Raw genomic sequence first — 24,192 nt, forward strand, 5'->3', positions numbered from 1 at the left:
ATGGGAAAGTTATTGTGCGTAGAGAAAAATATGATGAGAAAAAGGTATGAGAACACCACTTTGTCATAGTGTTATAACCCTATTTACTAAATAATACCATTCTCCAGTCTGTATTGCTAATACAATTTATCAAGTATTTTGAGTTTTGTATTTCTATGCATTTGTCATTTCATTTGAAGGAGTGATACAGATAAAATGAGCTTATCTGTGAAAGAAGGTTGTTTATTCCCTTTTTTGGTAAGGGAGACAAAATGCTTAAGTTCAACTGGCTTTGTTCTATGTAGGCTGTCACCATTTTGCACTTGAATCCTTATTTTACGTGCGTGTGATGTGTATCAAGTACATTTATGTAAAATGTATAGTTACTGTTTTGATAAATACTTGCTCTTGTACCGATTACAGATTGTAGATTCTATCTGTATCCTTTATACTGCTCTTTCTCGTCTCACCTCTGGAGGATGTCTTGCCGTACATCATTGTGGTCACTATATTGAAAATGAAAGAGAAAATGACTGCCACTGCAGTCTGACGTCTGTGCACTCCTCTCTTTCTCTCCCTCTCTCTCTCTTAAACACACACACACTCATGGCTGGGATTAGGTTTTAGTGCTTTGGCTTAATGAGAAAGCCTGTATGGATGAGCAGTAGGGTGGTGATCACGTGTCCAACCCTTGTACTACTGCTTCAGTCCAACAGAGGGACCAATTTCACTGTCTCACCCACCTCTGCTCCCTCTTGCTCAGTCAGCCTCTCCCACCCATACAGTATAATTAAATTTGCAGTGCCAGTAGCATTGGCCTCCTCCTTTTCTACTGAGGCATAATTCCAAATATACAGCGATTCTGAGACTTTTACTAGAGATACTGTATTGTTTTATACACAGTTTATATTTTGGTTTCAGTAGAGGAGATAACCAAAGCACAACATTGTTAACATGATTGGCTGGTGATTGTCCCTCAAGAAATGTATTTTGACTTTATAAATCCCATGATCACTCCCACCAAGGGTAGCTTCGATCTTTAACATACATAATGGTGAGACAGTTGTTTAGAATGCTGCTTTCTGCTGTCTCTTCTAAGAAAAGGTCTGTTTTGTCAGTTTCAGTACATCTTTTTTTTATTTAGCCAAATCTGAAAGTACATTTCCTGATACCACAGACGCTGCTGCCCACCTACACAACAGCCTGCAGTCATTTATTCTATTTTTTTTTGCTCACATTCTCTTTAAACTAACATAAAGAAAAAGGAGAATCGGATCTGTGCCTTTAAAATGTGACCAGTATACCAACGCTATCCAAAATGACCAAAGCTTTATGATATTTTGAATAACATTGATATGAAAACTTTCAGCTAGCAGTTTCTGATTATGGACCTGAATAAAAAGGTTTTCCCTCTCCATCTAAATGCTTTAAAATAAAGCATATAATGAACTTTCTCTGTGAACCTGTATAGGTGTAGTCAGTATCACCTCTGCATGTGCCTATATTCCCTGCAGTCAATGCATTGGTTTATCAAAGCCCTTGATGGCTGTTTCCTGCCATTTAAGAAAAAAAGGATGCTCTGGCATTCATTCAGACACAATTATTTTTGTCCTTGGATAGCATTTGTGTATTTATAGTTTATATATATTTGTGTGTGTGTGCCTACAGGAACAAATGCCCTTTATTTTTGCATGACTGTCTCTGTTTAAATGTGTGTTGACTGAGGGAGTGATGTAAGGAGTCCTGCTTCATGATAGCCCAGCTGTGACCCGTTTTTCTGTGGATCTCTGCTGTCATCTGACTCACTAAAATGGGGGAATTCCAGATGAGAGACTCTGAGGGGAAGTAATATGAATGGCTTTTAGAGCGGCTGCTTACAGTATTAATGAGGTTGAGTCTTAGTGAAGAGAATGTTATTAATATGGTGGCCATCATGCATAATTGATGCAATGGGGGGTGTTAATATTCTGGCAGAGGGAATGAACAAAAAGAGTCTCTATTTTTTTTATTTGAATTATTTCTTATACTCATATATATATATATAAAAATATAAAAAATATATAAATTAATTAAATATATATATAAAAAACTGTGGCTTTATACATGTAGGCCTCTTGCCTGTGATATATATATATATATATATATATATATATATATATATATATATATATATATATATATATATATATCACAGGATTGAGAATAAGAAATAATTCAATATTTTAGAAAGGGTATATAATATATATATATATATATATATATATATATATATATATATATATATATATATATATATATATATATATATATCACAGGCCTGAGGCCTACATGTATAAAGCCACAGTTTTTTTTTCTCACCCACTGTTTTTTGTTTTTCTCTATCAGTCCGCAAAAGGCATGGGCATGGGTTTCCACTTAAGACCCCAGTATGCCCCTCAACCAGTCATCAGCTGGAACAGCGGATGTCTGACAGAGGCGCAGCTGGAGACTCTCCAGAGTGGAGAGAGTAGGCAAGAGACCATTGGGAAAAGTGAGAATATGGAGGGATAGGAAGGGTGGTTGAGAAAACAAAAGATGTCAAGGTCAGGTAAATTAATTGATGAGGAGGGGGAACGAAGTTCTGACAACCTGTATTGTTTTAAGACAAGATGCAGTAAACATAAACACCAATTAGATCTTTGAAATCTGTGTTTGTGGATGCGTAACAGGCGTCTGTCTGAGGTGGAATAATAGTGATAGCTTTATCTGCAGCACCCTTGAGTGAAAAATGAAATAATCCACAGCTCAGCAGCATGCAATTATCGCTAAAACAGATGTAATTGAAAAAAGTATGAGAGAGCTGTAACATCAACACAGAGGAGAGGAGGAGAATGAGAGAGACAGGTGCAAAGGTCAGGTGTAAATCCAGATCTGTTTGTTGTCAACAAGATAAACATTGCCTGTTTTCATTTTTGTGTCATTGCCAAACACAGAGGTCCACATATCCCACCGGAAAATCTGCTAAATGTCACGCTTCGCATGGCAGACCATACATGTAGAACCATCAGAGACCGCTGAAAGGCCCCAGTTGAAAGAAACTGTGTTATCACTGCTGCTCAGTGGGAGAGAAGTAGGCCTAAATGCCAAACCCTTTTTTACTGATGAGTACAACATGTACACTTTTGTATGATATTGATAGAGTAAGAGATGAACTATACCACAAATTGAGTCTTTTATAAATGCACTGTATGTAGAGTCGATAGGATTGGTGTATGTAGCTATAATTTGTCTTCCTTCGACGGACATTTGGCTGCTTCTATAACTCCCCATTTTGCCACCTCCTCTTCGTCGCCTTGTAGTGTGAAGAGTCACTCTGTATCTACCAATCCACTAGCAGCATCCGAGTGAGTCACTGTCTTCTCCCTGTCTCCTGGGATGCCAAGCGCTGTTATCGCCGTGGGCAGACTGGGCGTGGGTGAGAGTGGCAGCGCACCAGGAGAGAAAAAAATATTATGTGGGCGGTAGTGGACGCTCATCTTGGCCCAGTGGCCGGGTCCAATCAGGAAGGCTCAGGGTCTCACAAGGCCACATCTTCACAGCATATAACTTGTTTAAAGAGTGGCGATAGATCCCATCAACACAGTTTTAATGTCGGTGGCTTACTCGATGCATCGTTGTTGATCCTCAGACAACAACGATGCATTGAGGACCTATTATTGTGAAACTGTGATCAATGAATTTCTGTTGATTATGATTTCTGCAGTCGTCACTGCTAAGTTAAAATAGTGTCAAAAGATCTTCCATTTCTCTGCCATGTTGATTGCATTAATCCAATTAACTTGAATGGAATTTGAATTTAATTGAGGTACATGGGTTTTGAGGCCGGAGTATTTAGAAGACAGCCAGAGCAATAGGATTTGGGTGTTAATGTCACCACCTGCTACACACATGCGCTGTTCAGACCATCTGCAGGATCCAGCGTCAAAACGTACGAGTGGGATCTCATAATGGTATTTGTTACCTGAAACTGAAACAAAAGTATGGATATGTGATGGGATTTGGTCGCTGTAGGCTAATGCATCTTCTAATATATGAAGTCAATAATTAAGGATATAAAGCCGATGGCTGAGGGAAATGTGTGGATGCGTGCAAAATCCCTCCAAAAGGCTGTTCTTTGTAAGTACAGTAGCAAATACCGATGTGGTTACTTGGAGATAATAGTGGCTGTGCAGTTAATGTGTGCATAACCACTGTACCATGTATTTTTGTCAGATATGAAGAGTGGTCACATCTGGAGCATTTTGTCTGTGACCCGGTTAGCATCATCACCAGTAAATATCCTCATGACGTGTTTTTATGTGGGAATGAACAAAAGCGGTGTGAGTGCAAAGCGTTGTCACTGTAAGAAAATGTGTTATGACAAAGGGACAGAAAATGTCACTTCTTATCCCCATGGCTCAAATATAATAAAACCCCTTCTTTAACTTGGCTAATGCAATAAAAGTCATGTATATTATGCTCAGTGGTGTAAGAAGTATTCAGATCCTTTATTTAAATAAAAGTACTAATACCACACTGTTACAAGTAAAAGGCCTGCATTGAAAATGTTACTTATAATTAAAAGTATGTTAAGTACATCAGGAAAATGTACTTAAAGTTTTTAAAGTAAGAGTACTCCTCACATTGCAGAAATTGGAAACGATCCAAACAGTTCTGTGTTTAATCGTCTAATCATTTCAGCTGGACTTGTAGGCTGTTGTTGGGTAGTTTAATTTATAATAAAACATCATATTTTATAAACTACATGTGTTTTGTGTGCAAAACTCTTAATTTGTAAAGTAACGAGTAACTAAAGCTGTCAGATGAATGTAGTGGAGTAAAAAGTACAATATTTCCCTCTGAAATGTAGTGGAGTAGAAAGTAGCATGAAAAGAAAAGACTCATGTAAAGTACATTTACTCAAGTACAAATACTTGAGTAAATGTACTTAGTTACATTCCACCACATATTAATGCTGAACATTAGGTTGCTTGGAGTTGCTACACTAAAGCCAATTCACTGGAGCTTTGTTACAGTTGGTTTATTTGTTTATTTATTTGTTTCCTTTTATTTTCAAAATATGGTCTACATGTATCAGACATCTGCTTTTCTGTTTGGCTCGAGGGTCCCTGAGTAATTGTGGGTTTCCATCAGTGAGGAAATTTAATCGCCAGGCTGGTTCATAAATCAGTTTAACGGCGCACAATGAAAAGGGCGGTGGCACTGACAAAAACAGGGAAAACGATTGTGTCGAAATCCTTTCCCTGAAATCAGTGTGCAGAATCAGATGACATTGGCCGCTCCGTCTACGGAGTCCAGATTTCTACATAGATACAACTCCAGAATCGTTTCGTCTTTTGTGTTTTTATTTGTATTAGATGTGCTCGATGATTTTTTTTTTTTTTTTTTTTGCGGAAATGCTGAAATGCAGCCAGCATCGTTTGAGCGAGCGGCTCCCCCTCCCCTTTTGCCCACAGACACCATCGCAGGCAGAGAGAGAGAAAGAGAGAGAGAGAGAGGCAGCATCAGTGAAAGCAGTCAGCCTTGCCTGTAGGATAGAGAAAATAAAAAATAAAAAACAGCACCCAGCACAGCACAGACAAAGGAAAACATGGATGCAAAGGGGAAAATTCCCTTTAAACAGGCACCAGAGAGGATGCGGTGGTCGTCCTGCACATAGTCGGAGTTATGCACGGACTATTCCCTTGTTTTTAATGAGGCGGGTGGGCACGCACAGCAAGCTGAAAAGGCGGAAATATTTCTCAACCCGTCTGCAAATTCTGCCTGCCTGCGATGGCTGTGACTGCGCGATGCTGTTACAGTGTAAACGAGAATGTGCCTTTTTCTTTATATTTGGTTATTTTTGTAATCAGTGGCCTTACAAATGCACAAATTCGATACTCCATTCCGGAGGAGCTGGAGAACGGGGCATTGGTCGGTGACATTGTCCGGGATTTGGGTCTGGACCTGAGAAAACTTTCCACGCGACGAATCAGAATCACATCGGACAGTGGACGGAGATATTTTACCATACATCACAAAACCGGGAAGCTGGTGGTGAGTGACCGCATTGACCGAGAGACCGTTTGTGAATTCAGTGGCACCTGTTCACGCAACCTGGAGGTGGTATTAGAGAATCCACTGGAGGTGCACAACGTGGAGGTGGAGATTTTGGACGTGAACGATAACGCACCGCAATTCCCTCGAGATGAATATCAGCTTGAGTTGTCGGAGTCCGCTCTCACTGGGTCGCGCTTCCACATCGAGGGAGCTCAGGATGCAGATGATGGCTCCAACTCTGTGAAGCAGTACCGCCTCAGCCCAAACGACCACCTCACACTGGACTCCATTAAGCCCTTTTCTAATAATAAGCACATCGAGTTTATTCTCAAAAAGCCCTTTGACCGCGAGCAGATGCCCTCTCATCAGCTAATCCTGACAGCAATGGATGGGGGCACCCCACAGCGAACTGGCATGGCCAAAATTAATATACGCATACTTGATGCCAATGACAATGTACCTGCGTTTGACAGCTCCGTGTACAAAGTAAAACTGTACGAAAACTCTCCAAAGGGTGCACTTGTAATCAAGTTAAATGCAACAGACCCCGATGAAGGCTCAAATGGGGAAGTGTTTTACTCCTTCAGCAGTTACACACCAGAAAGAGTCAGACAGATGTTTTCCATGGACACAGTAACAGGGGAAATTAGGGTGAAAAACAATATAGACTATGAGGAGACAAACTCATATGAAATGTACATACAGGCGATGGACAAGGGGGCATCTCCTGTAGCAGTTCACTGTAAAGTAGTTGTAGAAGTTTTAGATGTCAATGACAACATTCCTGAGATTGTACTGTCTTCACTCTCCAGCCCTGTACGTGAGGATGCCCGGGCCGACACGGTTGTAGCATTGATCAGTGTGAATGACCGTGACTCTGGACCAAATAAACAAGTTAGCCTGGAGATCATGCCCAATTTGCCTTTTAAGATCAAGTCTTTCCGGAACCACTATACCATCGTCACATCCGCTTTCCTGGACCGTGAAACCATCTCATCCTACAATGTCACTGTCAACGCAGTAGATGGAGGCTCCCCACCCCTGTCATCTCAAATGACTTTTAAGGTGGACGTTGCAGACGTGAATGACAACCCACCTCGTTTTGAACAGACATCATATACTGTTTATGTTACAGAGAACAATGCTCCCGGTGCACCTCTGTGTGTTGTTAAGGCCACTGATGCTGATGCTGCAGAAAATGCACGCATCACCTATACTGTCCTGAATGACAACAACCATGGTATTCCTGTAGCCAGCTACGTCAGCATCAAACCTGATAAAGGTGAAGCATATGCCCTGCGAGCCTTCGACTTTGAAAAGCTGAGAGAGTTTCACTTTCAGATTAAAGCCCAGGACAATGGTGTGCCTCCCCTTAGCCGTGTGGCCACAGTGTATGTTTACATTATGGATCAGAATGACCATGTGCCCAGGATAGTCTACTCACCTGCTAATGGGAGCCGCACCACAGTGACGCTGATGAAAAACGCTGAAGCAGGAGTGTTGGTTAGCAAGGTGACAGCATGGGATGGCGATGCAGGACAGAATGCTTGGCTGCTCTATGCCCTGGAGCAGACCAACACAGACCTTGACCTGTTCAAGGTGCATGAGTACACAGGTGAGATCCGCACAACAAGGCGCGTAATTGAGGAGAACTCCACCTCCTTCGTTCTGACAGTGCTAGTGCACGATAACGGCTTACCGCCACTCTCCTCCACGGCCACCATCTATGTGCACGTGATGGAGCTGCCACCGAAGTTGACCCCTGACCCCAAGCGCATCATCAGGCCCAACAGCCCCCTAATGTTTTCCAATGTCACCCTCTACCTTATCATTGCCCTGAGTGCCACAACCTTCGTGTTCCTGGTCACCATCTTTGTGCTGGCCATTGTGCGTTGCCATGCCTACTGCACCCAGCCTGGCTCCTGCTCCCCATGTTGCGTATCCAAGAAGAGTGCTCCAGAGGGGGGCACCTCAGCTGGTGGTGGTGGGGGTGGAGGAAGAGCTGCAGGTGGAGGAGGTGGCGGAGGGGGTGGAGGAGGCGGAGGTGGAGGTGGAGGGCAACCAAACGACAATGTGGCCCTGCGACGTGACCTCAAAGTGGAACCGCATTATATTGAAGTGCGGGGAAATGGGTCTATGACCAAAACATACTGTTACAAGACATGCCTGACCGCCACGTCAGGAAGTGACACTTTTATGTTCTACAACACGGGACGACCGCACAGTGGCACCTGGGGCTCAAGCTACGTCACCAGCCACAGTGGACAGAGCCAGTTCTTTGTACGCCGTCTCAGTATGCCAGATGCAACTGCCATTCAGGTGTGTGTCTGGTGTGATCTCTGTGGTTTGTTATTTTTAGATTGCCTTATTAACAGTAAATGACACACAAAGCACAAGTCATAAAAGGAAAATTCTCAGAGAGTTATGGTTCAGGTTTCGCTCTAGGGCGGTGTTCTTGCAGTAGGATTGCAGTTGACATTTATGGTTCAGGAGCTGTTTAAGGCTTTCATCTGCACTTCTGGCGTTTGAAATTTTATAAATATATATTATTTATTATTATGCATTCCCAGGATCTGCTTAGTCCTTTAAGTTCTCCTAAACTAATTTATAGGATCTATATGTATCAGATTAAAGAAAGATACACCCATTTTGTTTGTACTATTACCTTTACTGGTCTTCACATTAGTTGCCATTTATCTTCAGGTCTGCATCTTAGAAACCTGGCATACACAAGTGAGGGTAGTTTATTTGGGCTATGGTTTTATTTGAGTGGGTGCACTCTGATTTGCTGGATGTAGTGTCTTTAGCAAGCATGGAACACACAAAAACTAGTTGTTTGGTGATTCAGTGTATGATGTTAAAGTGCACCTGTCCTCCACAGTTCTGCGGAAAGCTGTAATCAACATATATTTCAAGAACCATCTCTCTCGCTCTCTTGGTCTCTTTCTCTGCACCCTGTTACTTACTCTCTTTTCAAAACAAGCCAGTGGATTTAAGCTTGTTCACCTATGACCCCACACAGCCATTGTTATTTGTCTTATGTGGGCTGTGAGCTACACTATTCAAGTCCAGTATGTCCAGAGGGCATTCAGTGGCCATCTCTGTAGAGATGGAGAGTCTGGGAAATAGTACAGCCTTCGCCAGCTACGAGGGCCAACAGTCCCACTGCACCAAAATATCCTCTTCTGGTCACGTACCTCTGTGGTACTAAACAGTGAGCCAGAGTTTGGGAATCGGTGAAGAATGAGGCAGAGACTGTGTCTGAGTATCATTTAGATTACAGCCTTATTGTATGTATTTTCCCCCATGTAAAAGGTTGCACAAGGTTGTTTGCATAATTTCTGGTTGTAGTAAAACAAACGGTATTATTAGGATAAAACAAACATTATTTGTTTTGTACATGATCGTGTTTGCCCTGGAGCCTCTCTGAGTTGGTCTGTGCAGAAAAGGATATAAGAGAGAATAAGTGATAAAAACAGAAATAAAGAAATATTAAAGGTAACTGTTCTGTTGTCACTTGACATGTTTCTCATTAAATGGCAGTCATGTTTGTTCTTGCTGTGTAATTAATTGGCAACGATGTGTTTCATATTACTGGGCATGGATTGGCTGGCTCCGCGCCGATGAGGCGGGGGATGAAAGATGATTGGACACAGTGTTGATGGCGGAGGTGTGAGCTCTGTATCCATGCTAGAAGTGTTCACTCAGGGGGAGAGGGAAGAATGGGGGGAAAAAAGGCGAGAAAAGGGTTGAGTGGCCAAACCAAATCTTTCTTTATTCTCTGATTTACAAAGTACAGCCAGACAAGGAAATGAATACAGTAGAAAACCAATGGTATTTTTTTTCATATCCACCTAATGTGGTGTCTCCCTTTCAAAGGATGAAACAGAATGCATAACATTTCTCATCCTCTGTATGAGTCAGATTTGTTTTTGTTTGTCTGTTTACATTTATTGCATTAACTGGTAACATTCTAGTTGTATGTATGTATACCCTTGGGAGTTTATCAGACAATGGACATGTTTAGGTTCCAGATAGTTGTATCTAATGTGTGTATATGCTAGTGTGTGTGTTTCCATTTACACCCATAAATACTATAGGACCTCTCCCTTCGGCCACTTCCATGCCACAACAGGGCAAATGATTAGCAAAGCCGTTAAGTCCCATTTGTGGACAATCTGGTCTTATTTTAATATTTTTTTTGTCTCACTCTCTTTTCCTTTCAATATTAACCTAAACTATCGATCTAGCCAATGATTGCTTTTTGAGGAGTGATTGTCTTTAAATAATCAAGTGCACCCTTAGTTTTCAGAATGGATAAGTGTCTCCCATGCTGCACTGCTCTGTATCCCTGTAGACATTCTTCTCTGTTTGAATGAGTCCAGGAGGAATACCAGGCTTCTCTCATTAAGACCAAATATTGGATTTCAAGGGTGATGAATGTCCACTGCAAACTCATAGAGGTCAATGCAGCTTCAGCAGCAAGTGAACATCTGTCATATTTGAAAGGAAGTGGAATTGCAAATGGGTCTCTTATGAACTGCATGGCCAAGCACGGAGAATTTAGTGTTAGTCAGATTGGTTTAGCTCTGTCAGTGGTTTAGGTTGAGGTTCAAGAAAATACAATCTCATCTCAGTTATATGATCAGGTTAACAGCACATTTTGCTGCACCACTGCTGAATTTTAGTCTAACCACATTTTGTCAGGTTTTGCAATGTTGTATCGTAATATGTTTCTGATAATCAAATTCACTAGAAGCACAAACATTGAAATCTCTTATTAGGATGTCAGAAATGAATTGCATCACTTGCAGACAGGCAGAGGTTGCAGTGGTGTCCCTTTGTGTCTTTCTGTTGTGTTGTGGTGTGTCTGAGTCTAAATGCAGGGCCGAGGGGGTTAATCTGATATCTTCCCCCATCCCTCCTCCACCTGTGACCTTCACAGGAGTGAAATGAAAGAGGGCGTTGGATGGAGGGTAAAATGTAGACTGAGCTCTGCATAGTTACCATGGTGAGATGTGTCAGACTGACTCAGGCAGACTGTTTGCCAGTGACACTCAAGGTTTTGATCAGAGTTAAGAGGATAAAACAGGGAGAAAGAACTCAACAGCACAGGAGGGGGGTTGGTGAATATACAGAGGCAGAGTAGAGGAAGTGAGGGTGGTATGGTGAAAAGGAAAAATACAGCAGACGATGCAGGTCTTTCAGAAACCATTATCTAGCATCAACGAAAAACATTTTGATATTTCAGTAATTTTGTGAAGACTGATTTACACACTTAAAATATTAGAAATATTCTAACAGAATGTAGGAGCAAGGGATGGGGGAATTAGGTAGAGACAGCTGTAGCTTTAGCTTTATTGAGCTTTACTGTAGCTTGAATTGAGTCTATTATCAGCACTATGGTAATGGACTGGTCCCTGAACAGCCTGGTCTGAGTGGACCAACCCTGGGCATGTAGCCTCAGGGCAAATGCATCACAGTACCAGGGTCAGTGGGCTGCTGGGGTGAAATCTCTCAAAGTCATTTTTTTTTCCCAGAGGACATGGATGGAAATAGGGAGGGAATGGGGGAGGAGGAGAGGGTGTGGGGATGGGAGGAGTGCACCTGCAAGCTTTAATTCATCACTCACTTCTCTCCAAAGGCAGGGGCAAGCTGTCACTGCTATGACTGTCTGTGTGTGCGACTGAGTTTGTGTGTTGTTGTGTGTGCGTGATGCACATGCACTAGCAGTTCTCTCCATGACTTATTAATGAGACAGTATTGGCTTTCGCCTGTACTTAACACTCAATTCCTCTCCTTCTCTCTTGCAGCCCAAAGGGCCGGGTGCAGACTGGAGATATTCGGCCTCCCTGAGAGCAGGAGGTGTGATGCAGAGGTAAGCATCCCATTTTGTTTTCTGTCACTTTGCAGTAAGTATCTCATCGTATCTCACCAGCCACTGATCTTAAGCACCACCCATTTTCATTAAGACTGATTGCTACCTCAGATGGTTTTGAACAAAGTTTAATTTAGCCACCTAACACAAGTGTATAGTTGATTGTGGGAGTCATGTAACATATCCTCAAATAATCTACAGAAATGGCTTCAGTATGCCATTGAGGCATACTGTACATTTAAGATGTGAAATCATACAAACTGAAAATGAAGTAAAATGTAAGGCAAAGTCAATCTTCGGTCAGTTCAAAGGGAGAAGCCCTGTCATCCTGCAGTGGAGACCAAATAGAATAATTTCATACAGTGTAGTAATTCTCTAAATCCGTTTTAGTTTGTGGAAATGGAATTTAAAATATATCTACATGTAAAGGGTACAGAGTGTACCTATGACATGGCCACCAGGAAGACATTATAAATGTCTCCAAAGCCCTACCAATCTTTGTTCCACATAGCCAGATGAGACATTCATTGGCCTATTCCAGTGAAGATGTCTGAGATCATCTTTGCTGCCAGCTGTTGCTCAGCTGTGATCAAGGTGCTGAGGGAAAAGATGTGGCATAATTACCATCTTGTTTTACCCACTTACATTTATATTTCCCAATGTACATTAGTATATACAGTTAAAGTGCATTGTGAGAAAACCCCAGTTTATCTAAATTTTAATAAACAGAAAGTATTACTCTTATAATGACCATTGAAAGTAATTGAATGTGAATTATCAGAAAAGCGACACAGTGAGGAGAAATGTGGTTTGAAATGGCTCTCTCAATATTGCCATAGACAGATGGAGAACTGACAGGAGGGCAAAGTAAGCAGATACAGGGTCAGTGATGGATGAAGGGCAGGTAGTCAGGTGGAAAGACATTGGGACAACTGCATGACAACGCCAGAGATCAGATTACCCATAAAACACTGGGCTGTTACCTGCTGTGGGATCAGATTGACCCAACCAAATCAAGGGTGATGCTAATGAGATGACACCGTAATTACAAAAAGTCACAGGCTTAATGAGTTAGCCATGATATCTAGCTACCTATCATATCTATGTAATCTATCCACTTCCTATAGATAGATATGGCATAGATGGATCATTTTAAAACACTAGCCTTGAACAGACAACAACTGGCTTTCCAATTCCTATGTCAGAGAAATTATAAGTAGTATTTCTCCGTAACACCCAAAGCCATAATAATAAGTCTTTCACAGCTCCAAATAAAAATCATTGGTAACACTTTAGAATAACTACACATAATTCATCATTTATTAAGCATTAGTTAACGATTAGTTAATGGTTTGTTCATGATTACTTATTAATTGTTCATACATAGTTCATCATTAGTAAAGTATTTGTTCACACAATTATAAATGGTTTGTTCATAGTAAATAAGCCTATTAGTTAATGGTTTTTTCATCATTATTAATTAATTGTTCTTACAGAATTCATCATCAGTAAAGCATTTATTCACATAGTTATAAATGGTTTGGTCATAGTAAATAAGCCTATCTGAAAAATATGTTTGTAAGTACATGATTTATACTTAACAAATAATGAAACAACCATTTGGAAATGAAATCATTTTCCCATCATAAACCAGTTACTAACTATTGCTAAATGCTTTGTTCATCATTTGTAAAGCATTGCTCCTATGTTAATTCTCATGAATGAAGCATTTGTGTACACACTCAGAAATGGTTTGTTCATAGTAAATAGGCTCTTGTAAGTTATGTTCATAAATAGCAGTTTGACACTTTCTAAGTATTGCAAAACCATTAGTGAATTAAATAATTTTCCCTTTATAAACTCTACAAACTAGTAGTAATTTATTTGTTTATCATTTGTAAAGCATAGTTCCTACATTCATTCTAATCAGTAAAGCATTTGTAAATGCAGTTAGTAAATGGTTGGTCCATTTTAAGCCCATGTAAAAGGTTTATCAGTATATTTTTTAATAATTCCTACATGATGCATTAACCATTTGTAAATTAAGTAATTTTACCATTAAACGTAAACGGTTGTTTATAACTAGGAAGTTAATGATTAACAGACTATCTAGACTTACATTTGTTCATGTCTTAAATAAAATGTTATGATTTAGAAAAAAGGCCTAAACTAATAGCTTGGGTGTTAACACATCTGTTACAAATACTTACCAATAATGTAATCCGTGATTAACTCATGAGTTACTACTGGTTAGTTAAGTATACTGTGTGAGCCCATCTAAAGTGAGGACTTTCTATGCTTTACAAACCATTTATAAATGAGTTCCAAAGGCTAACAGAACCTGGACACACACATGTATTGCTCTATCTGGACATGCCTTCAGAAATATAGTTAGTGTTAATACATCTTTAACAAGCACTTACCAACACATCAATTCATGATTAACTCATGAGTTACTAGTGATTAGATGACTACATGGTGTGAGCCCATCTAAAGTGAGGACTTTCTATGCTTTACAGAGCATTTATAAATGAGTTGCAAAGGCTAGCAGATACAACAGAAACACAAGTAAAAAAAAGTATTTGTAACCGTTATTACGATGTAGTAAGAATGTACATTTATGAAATAGCTCGTTGATATCAGGGTGAATTTGGACCAGAACCAGAAGAAAACTAGATTGTTAAGACCCAGAGAATTGAACATCAATAAAGAGACTAGGAAACCAGGATAAAGTTTGAGAAGTGTATTAATATACACAGAAACATGGCATACACATATACAGATAAAACACAGGAATGAAAAATAACAACTAAAATAATAAAGTGCGCTCATAAAAGAAACCCTTTTCAGTTCTATGAGCTCAATTGTTCTTTGATGACAAGAGTTCAGAGATGTTCAACGTTGGGGCCCATATGAGTTTGGTTTCTGTTTGTCCTACCACCATAAAGATGGAATCCAGGGCAATCCGTATAAGTTCTGAGTCTTGATCCTGTAGCTGCCACCCAGCCCACTGAACTGGGAATCTCTAACCCCTGGAAGACTCTGGGATCTGAAGAATCAATGTGATCCAATATCTGTCTCTGGACCGGACCTCCCGTGCGTAGCGCTTCTCAAATCTCCACCTCCTCCATCTGTAGATGAGGTAAAATCAGTTCTCTCTATTACTATTCAGAAATAAAATCAATTGCTTAGGCTACAATGAAAATAATTTTTCAGTTAACCCATATTGAAATATCTAAATCTCTATTCAGTTGTACAACCGTTCTAAAATGTCTTCTCTTAAGTATCAAAAGTATACAAATCCCTTTCAGGTATCAAAAGTACATTTATATTAATAGGTAACCTTTATACAAAAACTACATTTCTAATTCAAGTTTTAAGGAACCTACCTTAGTTACATTAACACTATTCTTAATAAAATTGCATAAATTGCATGTAAACATCTCTCAAATTGTATTATTTTCCCATAACTTAAGCTACAGTGTTGTAATTTAGAGAATTAAGACATGCGTGCTTATTTATCCCTCCCTGCACAGGTAACAGTAAAAGAATGCACTAAAAATTAGCCTCTTTAAGTTACTTCACCATAAACTCCAGTTAAACAATTAAACACACAACTTGTACTAAAATTCATTCAACAAATACCCACAGCTAGCAATAGTGTTAAAAGCAACATTACTTTCCATAACCAATAGATAGAATCATTAGCCTTTTCACAGGCAATACGCAGTACTCTGCTAGCCTTTTGTGGCTAATTACCCTATTAGCATATGAATACAGCATCTTAGCTAACCCGTTAGCTTTGTACTATTAGCACCGTTCTCTTAGCTAATACATCCATGATTAGCACCGATTAGCATTGATGCTAGCGAACTCATGGCCTAGTGTTAAGGAATGACTCACCATTTTAATGGAATTCACTGCCTTTAACTCCGTGACGACAGTGGATTCAGACACAGATCTCTTTCGTTCTATTCACAACAAAGCATAGCCAGTATTAGCTAGGATTTAATTCACTAAATGTCGTTCTTTTTCTCTTACCGAGTGAATAACGGCTGCCTACGTTCCGGGTTCCGATGTAGCGCCAAAAGGGACGTGAGGAGACGTAAATCTAGAGATCTGACGTAGCCTAGTTGATAGCTGATTGGTCAGCTCACAGACCCGAGTTCACCCATTGGCTTATTTACAAGCCCATCAAAGCTAAGTGAAAGTTAAATCGTTTTCCACTATTTTCTCCCATATCTCTTACAACTACTTTTGACCATATTTTAATAACTTGGAAAACAAAATGAATGTCTCAAAATAAAATAAAATATAGGGGTGTCATTATTGTTAACTTTGATGGGCTTGTAAATAAGCCAATGGGTGAACTTGAGTACTCAATCAGCTATCAACTAGGCTTTTGTTGAGCTCTATATTCAGTCCCCTCACGTCCCTTTAGGCGCTGCATCGGAACGTCATATAAGCCTGTTGTCATTCCTCGGTAAGAGAAAAAGAACGACATTTAGTGAATTAAATCCGATCTAATACTGGCTATGCTTTGTTGTGAATAGAACGAAAGAGAGCTGTGCCTGAATCCACTGTCGTCATGGAGTTAAAGGCAGTGAATTCCATTAAAATGGTGAGTAATTCCTTAACAATAGGTTCGCTAGCATCCATGCTAATCGGTGCTAATCATGGATGTATTAGCTAAGAGAACGGTGCTAATAGTGCAAAGCTAACGGGTTAGCTAAGATGCTGTATTCATATGCTAATAGGGTTAGTGTACAAAAGGCTAGCGAGTACTGTATATTTCCTGTGAAAGGCTAATGATTCTATCTATTGGTTATGGAAAGTAATGTTGCTTTTCAACACTACTGCTAGCTGTGGGTATTTGTTGAATGAATGTTAGTACAAGTTGTGTGTTTAATTGTTTAACTGGAGTTTATGGAGAAGTAACTCAAAGAGGCTAATTTTTAGTGCATTCTTTCTACTGTTAGCTGGGCGAGGGAGGGATAAATAAGCACACGTCTTTATTTCTCTAAATTACGACACTGTAGCTTAAGTTATGGGGAAAAAATACAATTTGAGAGATGTTTACATGCAATTTATGCAATTATATTAAGAATAGTGTTAATGCTACTAACTATAGGTTCCTTAAACTTGAATTAGAAATGTATTGTAATAATTTCAATATGGGTTAACTAAAATTATTTTCAGTAGCTAAGCAATTGATTTTATTTCTGAATAGTAATAGAGAGAACTGATTTTACCTCATCTACAGATGGAGGAGGTGAAGATTTGACAAGCGCACGCCGCGGAAGTCAAAAATATTGGATCACATTGATTCTTCAGATCCCAGAGTCTTCCCAGGGGTTAGAGATTCCCAGTTCAGTGGGCTGGGTGGCGCTACAGATCAAGACTCAGGATCAAGACTCAGAACTTATACGGATTGCCCTGGATTCCTTCTTTATGGTGGTAGGACAAACAGAAACCAAACTCATATAAGTTGGTAACATCTCTGAACTCTTGTCATCAAAGAACAATTGAGCTCATAGAGAACGAAAGGGTTTCTTTTATGAGCTCACTTTATTATTTTAGTTGTTTTTTCATTCCTGTGTTTTATCTGTATATGTGTATGCCATGTTTCTGTGTATATTAATACACTTCTCAAACTTTATCCTGGTTTCGTTCTTTATTGATGTTCAATTCTCTGGGTCTTAACAATCTAGTTTTCTTCTGGTTCTGGTCCAAATTCACCCTGATATCAACGAGCTATTTATAAATGTACATTTTATCGGTTGCTGCTGTGTTGTATTGCAAGCCTTTGCAACTCATTTATAAATGCTCTGTAAAGCATAGAAAGTCCTCACTTTAGATGGGCTCACACCATGTAGTCATCTAATCACTAGTAACTCATGAGTTAATCATGAATTGTATATTGGTAAGTGCTTGTTAAAGATGTATTAACACTAACTATATTTCTGAAGGCGTCTTCAGGATGGAGCGATACATGTGTGTGGGGCTATTTCTCCTTTGGAACTCATTTATAAATGGTTTGTAAAGCATAGAAAGTCCTCACTTTAGATGGGCTCACACAGGTACACTTAACTAACCAGTATACTCATCAGTTAATCACGGATTACATTATTGGTAAGTATTTGTAACAGATGTTTTAACACCCAAGCTATTAGTTTAGGCCTTTTTCTAAATCGTAACATTTTATTTAAGACATGAACAAATGTAAGTCTAATCTAGATAGTCTGTTAATCATTAACTTCCTAGTTATAAACCAAAAAAACGTTACGTTTAATGGTAAAATTACTTAATTTACAAATGGTTAATGCATCATGTAGGAATTAATAAAAAATATACTGATAAACCTTTTACATGGGGCTTAAATGGACCAACCATTTACTAACTGCATTTGCAAATGCTTTACTGATTAGAATGAATGTAGAAACTATGCTTTACAAATGATAAACAAATAAATTACTACTAGTTTGTAGAGTTTATAAAAGGAAAAATAATTTAATTCACTAATGGTTTTGCAATACTTAGAAAGTGTCGCAAACTGCTATTTATGAACATAACTTACAAGAGCCTATTTACTAAGAACAAACCATTTCTGAGTGTGTACACAAATGCTTCATTCATGAGAATTAACATAGGAGCAATGCTTTACAAATGATGAACAAAGCATTTAGCAATAGTTAGTAACTGGTTTATGATGGGAAAATGTTTTCATTTCCAAATGGTTGTTTCATTATTTGTTAAGTATAAATCATGTACTTACAAACATATTTTTCACGAATTATTTACAGCGTATGACCAAACCATTTATAACTATGTGAATAAATGCTTTACTGATGATGAATTCTGTAAGAACAATTAATTAATAATGATGAAAAAACCATTAACTAATAGTATTTACTATGAACAAACTTATTGTGTACTAATGATGAACATTTATATAATTGTAAAAATACTATGTAAAATGAACAATTAATAAGTAATCATGAACAAACCATTAACTAATCGTTAACTAATGCTTAATAAATGATGAATTATGTGTAGTTATTACTAAAGTGTTACCAAATCATTCATCTGTTGCTGCTCATTGACATGAGTCTCCTGAGGCCCAAGTGTTTATGTACTGTATGTGTTATATCATTCGTATACTGTATACACATACTGTATATATGTGTTCAAATGTGCACTTTGATGTCCATGTCAGATAAATAACTGTGTACCATCTGAGTGTCATTGATGTTACACAGATTCATTCACACAGTAATTACAGCAGCGATTAATGAGCGTTGATGTGCTTGTGTGATCCAGTCTAACATATTAAATCTTTCCTGTGACTCACTACCTCTGATGTGTTTTAAGTTGACTATCCCCCATTGCTGGGGCTTCACTGAATGTTCATCTGTAATCAGAGCTTGTATAAGAGATTTTGGATATCACACCCCTACACCATGTAATGGCACTGACCTATTTCATTTAATCTCTGGTAAAATGCACATTACATTTTTAGGAGATTGTGTCTAGGTTAATTTTGCAATCACTGTAGTTATGATTTGAAACAAATACATTTTTTCCTTCTCAGAAACTATAATTATTGGAAAAAGTGTGTGTGTGTGTGTGTGTGTGTGTGTGTTTGTTTGTGTTTGTTTACAGACAGCAGGACCGGCATTAGCTAAAAAGTGTGTTATCAGCCTAGTGTTTGCCATTACTATTTCATCAGTGTACCTTGATGGGTTAGGGTTAGGGGTTGTCTTTAGCATTACTAAACTGCAGATTTATACTGCCTGGTTCCCAAGATCTTTCATAAAGAATGAAAGCTCCTTGTTTTCGAGAAGTAAAGCTATTATTGATGCCTTAGAAGCACACAAATTTCCAGGAAGAAAGACCTGCTCACAGAGACCTCAGTAAAGGTTTTAACTTCTAAAGACCTAGTTATTCACCCAGGGACGGTTGGGAGAAGAGTAGACAGGTGGATTTAAGTGGAGCAGCAGCAGGTAGCGATTGAGAGTCAGAGTAGTGGTTTTTGAATAACAATTTGAGTATGTTACTGTATCTAAAATATCTCTTGAACATTTGAACAAAATTAAGAAGAGAAGTCATTAATCTGCTGCTAATACCCAGTAGTTTGAAGGTAACCTTTAAATGGGTGGTGCAGCCAAATAACAGACAAATCATGTCATATTATGGTTAGATTTATTGCTCATGGCTCGGCTGTTACTGTATGTTTGTATAATTTGGGTGAAATTACCCTTTAAGAGAGGTTCTGCCCTCCTTGCTTGAAACGTATAAGAAAGCAGTACACCTGGATTTTCATGACTAAAATCTTATTTTCAGAGCCAGAAAATATAATTCTCCTCTTTTTAGAGATTAGGTAGAAGCAGTGAGAGAGAACTTTGGTTTGTAGCAGAATTTATGTTGCTATTGTTCAGCACTACTGAGAGTGCGGTGTTGTAGATGGGAGGGTGATGAAATCCCACAGAGTGTGCATGAAAATGTAAGAGTGGCCATCTGTAATCTATAATCCAGAGAATATCAGAAAAATGTAGGGTGAATACTTTAATCCTAATCTGTGTGTTACATTCTTTAACCCCCACACACAGAGCACCAAGGTTTGAATTTGTAATACTGTGTATTATAGGAAACATATGGAGACGAGATAATTAAATATTTGCGATCTTATATTTAAGTCACGTGAAACAATCATATCGTAGAGCTTCACAAAGTATATGTGTGGATTCCTTCTGTTGTGCAGTTTAATTTAGCATGGTATAGTGTGTATAGTATGTATAGGTTAGATAATACCTTTCCAGAGTGTAATATGTGCATGTTGTTTGTTTTTTGTTTTTCAGCTCAGTACACATGGAAGAGTCCTCAGTAATGCAAGGAGCCCAGGGTGTCCTTGTTCAGAACTGGCCCACTGCATCCAGCGCCGCTGGTAAGAATCAGTCATGCAACTCTCACTTACAACAATCAGAACTATTTAAAATTGTCCACAGTTCAATTTTGTTTTTTACATAAATTAAGAGGTCTGCTTGGCACACATGGACCCAGTCTAGTCCTAAAGGTCTAAAATAGTGACAACCATCTAAAATATAGTTTAATGGATATCTGTGCAACACATTCCATGACACAGAATCAGAGAAAAACCAGCTAATAATATCTTATACCAACAACTGTGCATTTCTCAAGCGCGTACCAAACCACGAGAGAGTAATAAAATGAGGAATACAGAAATATCAGCTACGAGATCGCCCCGACCCACTCATACCACTTCCCACTGCTGCAGGGAGAGGAAATGACAGAATGCTACGTAGGCGTAGATGGATATCTCTGCTCTCTGTATCATGAAGGGAGACAAAACAGAGAAAATGAGGGCAAGACAGGCAATAGGTGATTAGATTATCTGCAAGATGTTTACAGAGGCATAAGCCACAGGAGACAAACATTAGAGAAGAATAATAAAACACAATTCCATTTTCACATCTGTTAATGTGGATCTCTTTCATTCTCTAGCTCTCACAAAGACCAAGAATAGGGGTTTGGTGATGTCGGCAACACATATTATAAATGTTCCATATTTTAATAAATTTGTAAGCCTATAATAATCTTATATAACATATAGACATTTAAAACGTGTCTGTGCATTCCATAATTGAGCATTACATTCAACAAACAGTTGAATGCTTTGTAGTGATAGATTTTAATATTGGTCTCTTTAAGGGTACAATATTTTAAAGAATTTAAGCCATCAGGCATTTCCATTGCAAGACAGCCTATACAATTGCAAATATGAGTCATATTCATAGTGTTGTTCAAAACAAAATAGTAATTATTGGCAGCGCCTTTGCTGTGAAGCATCTGCAGGCCAGTGACACGCACATGGAAGTGTCAACTTAGTTTGTTGCTTGATAACCATTACATCTAAATTTAACATTTGACACCATTTGATAGAACAGACTCACATGTAGAGTCTCCATCCCGCTCACAAAGATTGGTGCATTATCCTTATTATGTTAATAAATGATGACAGGAAAGAGTCACACTCAGTGGCAAGTAGTGACCACATTTATAGACAACAACACATTTTTGGCCATCTGGCCTTTCTCATGCTGGAAAAAACTTCACAGAGGCTCAAAAAAACACTGCAAGGAGCTCATTAGAAAACACTGCTAGATGAATCGCAAGAAGAGGAACACTGGAGCGAAACAAAACTCTAAATGACAACATACTCACTGCTAGATGACATTTCACGGACATTGTCATGTTTCTAATGTCATTGCATATGGTGCCATATTCCCTGCCCTGAACCAAGATGTATGACCAAAGAAGCACTGCATACACTGTGTCAGCACCCTACGTGCATTTCTTTCTTTCATGACTTCCCTCATGATGACAGGGAAGTGGGGTCGAAAGAGGATTAAGAGTTAAGTAGAGAAAAGAGTGGCCTGGTAGAGAAAAATGAAGCAGGAGGCAGGTGAGATAACTAGGCAGGAGTATGTACAATGAGAGGACTGGAGCAAGGACGACAGTGTAATTAAGTTTAGATAAAGAGGTGATTTGTAATTAAGAAAGTGGAGATGGCTTGGCCTGGTGTCTTCCAAAGACAGGAGGCGGTGGGCTGGGCAGGCAAACAAACCACACACACACACACACACACACACACACACACACACACACACACACACACACACACACACACACACACTCTAACTACTTTCTCTTCCTGTCCACACACACACACACAGCCTCCTCCACTCTGCTATCGATTTGTTGCCTAGGCTGAGGACTTACAGCCTGCAGGCACTTCAAAACATGAGAGACAGAAAGACGGAGAGGGAAAGAGAGATAGAGACAACAGAACAGGCAGTAGCGACGTCTTCAGATTGGGTCAGTGGTAACAAGATCAGCTGGTGGGGACTTAAGGTGGTCTAATTAAGCTGTGGCAGTTCAAGAACAACACGTCCACACGCTACCTTGCTTTGCCTCAGGGCTGACTGTCCCTTCTTTATCTCATTGTTAGAAATGTTTAAAATGGAAATATTAGCTGAGGGCTATGTTAGCTTCAGGTCAAATGTTAGGGTTGGATTAAGGATAATTCTGGTTTAAGAGTGTCAGATAACATGAAAATAATTTATTTCTAGAGCTCCCTGACTGGAGGACAAGATTGGGAAAGATTTGTGTTCTGACTTTGAAGTTGGTTCTGTTCATCATGGAAATTGAGATATTGATTCAATGTGGCCTGTCACATCACTATGAGTCACAGGCTGTGCTATTTATAACTAAATCATCTTGTTTGCTAGGCAGGCTGTGGTCCTTAGTTGGAGAGCAGGAGTATATCAGAGTTTGGTTTGTTGAGGCAATTGTTTCAGCCTGGGTGCTGTATCTACAGGGTGATGTTTTACCATACAGTCTATTTTTTTCTTCAATGTGAGACACGGAGGTACAGCCGACAACACCCCTGTTTCTTCCCTCTCTGATTTAGAGCGTGTGGATTTGTGTGTCTGTGTCGTTGCATCTCGTTTAGTGTTTTCGTGTGTATGTGCATGTGTGCTTGGCTGTGCTTCTGAGTGTTTTGGCTGTCTGCTCTGTGTGCTGCTCCTGCTGTGACAGATGGAGCGCAGCCCACGCCCAGATTAACAGACCCACATTAATGAAATCAGGGTTGTGCTTGCTGTCTAACTCTCTCACCCTATCTGTTTCTCACTCCCTCTATGTCTTTCTCCTCTGTCTCTCCCACTATTTCACAACTATGTTTCTAAACTAAGGACCCATAGATAGAACTGTGCACTATTGCAACCATCCCCTGGAGAGATGGGCAGAGAGAGACGGGGGGGGGGGGGAGGGAGATGGCAGTTTACAAAACGAGGGATTGAAAAGAAACAATAGAATAAGCAATAAAGGATAAGGTGGAGAGGAAGGTAGACATGCGATGAACATAAACTGTTTGGGAGAGAGTGGCGATGAGTAAATCAGAGTGATCGACTGTACCAAAGTCTGCAGAGGAAAGAGAGGAAGCTGTATGAGGCTGCTGTTGCTAGGGGAGAGTGGTTAGACTAGACAGAGAGAGGGGGGGGACAGAGAGAGAGAGAGCTTGCAGCATTATTCTTCATCAGCACAAGCACTGTCACCATGACTCCTACCAATGTCCTACTGCTTCACTGGAGGATGTTGTTTCCACGGCAACCATTCATGGCCACTGATATTGGCAGGAGACAGAGGAAGGGATGGGGCTGTTATGAAGAGTGGGG

General features: G+C 39.5%; 1 protein-coding gene and 1 long non-coding RNA gene across 12 annotated transcripts in view; one reads left to right on the forward strand and one right to left on the reverse strand.

The window, feature by feature from the left end:
- LOC120567189 (protocadherin alpha-C2-like) overlaps positions 1–24,192 on the forward strand; it is a 153,391-nt gene that overhangs the window by 122,451 nt on the left and 6,748 nt on the right. For 10 of the 11 annotated variants that reach the window (XM_039814067.1, XM_039814059.1, XM_039814064.1 and 7 more), the window contains exons 2-3: positions 11,871–11,935; positions 20,794–20,879. In XM_039814067.1, the coding sequence (XP_039670001.1) occupies positions 11,871–11,935; positions 20,794–20,879 (151 nt within the window). Of the gene's footprint in view, positions 1–5,218; positions 8,377–11,870; positions 11,936–20,793; positions 20,880–24,192 lie in introns of those variants that run through there. The other variant, XM_039814056.1, reaches the window with a different exon arrangement.
- Positions 15,015–16,237, reverse strand: LOC120567246. The gene is made up of 2 exons (XR_005640533.1): positions 15,839–16,237; positions 15,015–15,066 (listed from the first exon to the last, which is right to left on the reverse strand). It is a non-coding gene; the product is annotated as an uncharacterized LOC120567246 (long non-coding RNA).

This window comes from Perca fluviatilis, chromosome 10, assembly GCF_010015445.1.
Source record: "Perca fluviatilis chromosome 10, GENO_Pfluv_1.0, whole genome shotgun sequence".
Classification (NCBI taxonomy): domain Eukaryota; kingdom Metazoa; phylum Chordata; class Actinopteri; order Perciformes; family Percidae; genus Perca; species Perca fluviatilis.